Source organism: Saprolegnia parasitica (assembly GCF_000151545.1).
Source record: "Saprolegnia parasitica CBS 223.65 unplaced genomic scaffold supercont2.71, whole genome shotgun sequence".
NCBI classification, from domain to species: domain Eukaryota; phylum Oomycota; class Saprolegniomycetes; order Saprolegniales; family Saprolegniaceae; genus Saprolegnia; species Saprolegnia parasitica.
In genome coordinates this window covers 26,455-29,960 of record NW_012156465.1, presented here as the reverse complement: position 1 = coordinate 29,960, position 3,506 = coordinate 26,455, and the positions used below count along the sequence as shown (strand labels likewise).

The 3,506-nt window shown below is 58.6% G+C and overlaps 3 protein-coding genes across 3 annotated transcripts in view; 1 reads left to right on the top strand and 2 right to left on the bottom strand.

Annotated features, from left to right (window-relative positions):
• The window catches only part of SPRG_21056 (hypothetical protein), a gene marked incomplete at both ends in the record, with an annotated part of 1,698 nt that extends 1,358 nt beyond the window's left edge, over window positions 1-340 (top strand). The window contains one exon of the mRNA XM_012350942.1: window positions 9-340. Within this exon, the coding sequence (XP_012206332.1) occupies window positions 9-340 (332 nt within the window). The remainder of the gene's footprint in view (window positions 1-8) is intronic.
• A 617-nt stretch (window positions 341-957) lies between these two features.
• Window positions 958-1,940, bottom strand: SPRG_11814 (hypothetical protein; the record flags this gene model as incomplete). Its single annotated transcript, XM_012350869.1, has 4 exons — window positions 958-1,154; window positions 1,206-1,575; window positions 1,603-1,791; window positions 1,836-1,940. The coding sequence occupies 4 exons, from the start codon at window positions 1,938-1,940 to the stop codon at window positions 958-960; spliced, it is 861 nt and encodes a 286-aa protein (XP_012206259.1).
• A 436-nt stretch (window positions 1,941-2,376) lies between these two features.
• Window positions 2,377-3,444, bottom strand: SPRG_11813 (hypothetical protein; the record flags this gene model as incomplete). Its single annotated transcript, XM_012350868.1, has 2 exons — window positions 2,377-2,570; window positions 3,144-3,444. 2 exons carry the CDS (start codon window positions 3,442-3,444, stop codon window positions 2,377-2,379), a joined length of 495 nt encoding a protein of 164 aa, XP_012206258.1.
• Between the last annotated feature and the right edge of the window lie 62 nt (window positions 3,445-3,506).

Below are 3,506 nucleotides of genomic sequence, written 5' to 3'. Positions count from 1 at the left end.
CTACGAAGCCGTCATTGCGGGTCTCTGGGCCTCCATCCGCGACCTCAACGTGCCGATCGCCAACAAGGTGCGCTCGTGGCTCCTCGACGGCTTTCCCGCGACGATGAGCCTCAAAGACGACGCGGAGACCAAGCACCACGTCGCCTACATGCACCTCATTGCCTTCGCGATCCAGCTCATCGGCCTTGTCTGGATCGTCTTGCTGCCGTCGCAGAAAATCCCGCTGGCCATGATGAAGCAGCGCGGTGGCGCCACGTCCGTCGGCGTCCTCGTCGCTCTTGGCTACGTTGCGCTGATGGCGTTCTCGTGGCAGCAAAACGTGCACAGCTATGCGCAATAAGAACTACAACTATATAGATACTATACGACTAGACACACTACGATAAACTAACAAATCGACTATTTATGATCTTCTATCCTCTGCTGCGCGTTTGTGTATGGGCGACAACGAGACGTCTCGCTTGCGCGTGCGATGCAGCCGCATGATTTGCCGGCCAAGAAAAGGAATGTGCTAGAACAAAAGGTACTGTGTAATGTTGTCTTTGTCGCAGGACAACCGTCGATGCGTGCCCTGCAACGAACGCGCTGCTTGTTTCTGCACAGCAACCAAGTTTTTTGGATTGCCGTCGGACCGATTACGCTTCAGCGAGGGCTGATAAGCATCATCTCGACGCGGCGCCCGTGGGCTTGTTTGCGGTTTCGTGATCACGCAGGCGTCGCATGATGCAGGCGGCACCGTACGCGCGTAAGCACTACACTACGAGCAAACGGACCGGAAGGATTGCAGGAGCCAAGGTGTGGGTTCGTCGTAGCTTTTTGTTGAAAGTTACTCAGCCAGGTATACCCTTCCGCGACTTTGCTTTGGGAATTGATTTCGAAGGGTTAGGGTTGATGTCTGAATGATCTTGTGCGACGAGCAACCCAAGCACAAGTACAGTGCATTGGCGAAACTATACATTAGCTTGCCCACTTGTACGTGCGAATGCCACGCTTGGGCACGACTGTCTGGCGTCGCTCGTCGTCAAGGCAAAGCGCGCCTTCCGAGTGCTCGTTGAGCGCGACGAGGACCTTGAAACCGCTCAGCGTCACGAACGCCGCTGCCTGCGCAAAGGCGTACCCGGCGGTGACACAAAGTTTGTCGCGTGGCGGACCATCTCTGTACCTTCACAGAGTCCTTTGACAGATTGGCGATGCCGCGTCAGTACCTTGGAACGACCACGCTTGGTGGTCGGCCGACACGCAGGGCTCGAGCGAAAGAACGGCGCTGATGTTGCGCGAGGCGTGGCCAGCGCTCCCGCACAACTCGCCACTGCGGATGGACCCGCGGCTCAAACGTCCACGATGTCGCGTTGGCGCAGTCGACGATGGTCGTCGTGGCGCCAAATAGAGCCGCGCTGACCTGGAGGTAATAGGTGGTGCCGTTGTCTTGAAGCTTGTCATCGTGTGTGCAGACCCATGCTTGGCAGACGCTCTTGTCGCAGGCGTAGAGACCCGCGGGTAGTCGGCCAAGAGCGCGTCGCACGTCACGTGTGCCGCGATGCGCGTGGAGCCGGGCGGAATGAAGCGGGAAACGTGCTAGGTAAAGTAATGCATGGGCTGTACGATAAAGCTCGTCTCGTCGGGTGTCAGCACCAGCGGCGCGTCGCACGTGTTCGCGAGGTGGTTAACTCCGCCGTTGTGGTCGAGGAGGAGGTTCCAGTCGACCCAGCCGACGGCCCAGTTGTTGAGATTGCCGAGGATGTCGTGGGCGTTGTAGCGCTGGCCGGAGGCTACGTCCGGGTAGGTGCAGCTCTCATTCGATCGAATAAACTCGGTTACGTCCTTAAATGCGTCACGTGGAGCTCCGCGTGGTGCATGACGCCGTCGAGCTCCCAAGCTCCCATCACGTACCAGTGCGTCATCGACAAAGTCGGTGGCCTTGGCATCATTGACGTGCGCATACTCGGTGATGGCGTCGCGAATAAGCCATGATCTTGACCTCGGGGTGGTCGGCGGGGTCCGAGGAAGTTTGCCATATAGTCGGCTTGCGCGTCGGCCGTGTACGCGCACGCCTCTTACGTCGCAGAGAAGAGCGGCCCGTTCTGCGGCGTGGGCCCCCGCGCCCTGCGCCTTGTACGCCTAGATAAACTTGGAAAAGTAGAGCACTCAGGACGTGTGAAAGTCGATTGGGCACCATGCGCGTTTGGTAGCTTCATCCACGCCGGCAGGCTCCACGGCAAGAGGAAGAGCTCGAGCTGCGGCTGCAGTCGCTGCGCTGGGCGAGGACCGGGATGACGGTCGCTTGGTCGTGCGTCACGTTCGTGTCCAAGTGCAACAAGACCGTGTCTTTGACAACGTCGTCGAACGAGTAGTACGCCGAGCTAAAGTCGCACGAGTTTATAGCTCGATCGTGTAGCTCGCGCCCGTCTCCGCTTCAAAGTAGAGACGCAGCTCCTCAGCCTGCCGCGCCGGCGACAGCTTTGCAAACTGCAGGGCCGCCGCCTCGGTGAACGCGCCACCGAAGCCGAAGATCTCTTCAAACACACACGACGTTTCGACGTGATTGTAGCTCGAGGCTTTGGCGATCGGTGCTCCAGTCAGCGTGGCCAATTCGCTGCACTGGCACTGCAACTTAACCACGCGCAACGGCAAAGACGTCGACAAGTACGTCGGTGCAGACACAAGCTGTCAGAAGAAGCGTGGTGGCGCCAAGAAGGACCTTGCGGATCGACGCCAAATGGCTGTCGTCCGTACTAGCTACCGACAGAGCTCCGTATAGCGTCGTGGCCTTGTTGAACAAAGCCATCTGAGATATTGTGTCGCGTTCACGGCTGATATCAACTGATCGGGAGGCGTCCATCGTCGACGCTGTCTCCTTGACGAACACCGGCTGAACGCAGGCGCCGGCAGTTGGTCAACAAACCGTCTGTTCAAAAACACCCAACCTCACAAACGCATCATAGTGAAACCCATATTATTGGCTGGCAGCACCAGGTTTGACCGATCCGAGATACACACACCAAAGAAAGATCACGTTGCTTATTCGAGTATGACGCGACACGGGTACGTCGCGATCAGCTGTCCATCGTCGACCGATTCGAGCATGCAAGCAAGGACGATACGGTCGCTTTAGCACTTGACGGCATTGGTTTGCGTCAAGAGACCGAGCTTGTACGGCAGCGCGTCGTAGTCGCCGCCGGCCTTTGGGTCGAGGCCCTGGTACAAGAAGCGCAACGGCTGGCACGGGTCCACCGTCAGCGTTTGGTCCGTCTGCGTGCGCACGAGCTCGCCGTGGCTGATGCTCTTGGTCCACGCGGCGCCGTTGGGAAACTGGACGTTGTTGGCGCGCGCGAACGGGTTGGCCTCCGTGTTGGCGAGAGCTGTCCAGGCGCCGCTGAGACTCGACGCCTTCCAGGACCGAAAGTAGCGATGGCCGTCGCTGCCAATGGCCTCGACGACGAGCATGTACTGGTTGCCGATGCGGTAGATGCACGAGGCCTCAAAGAGCGCAAACTTGTTGACGGTGT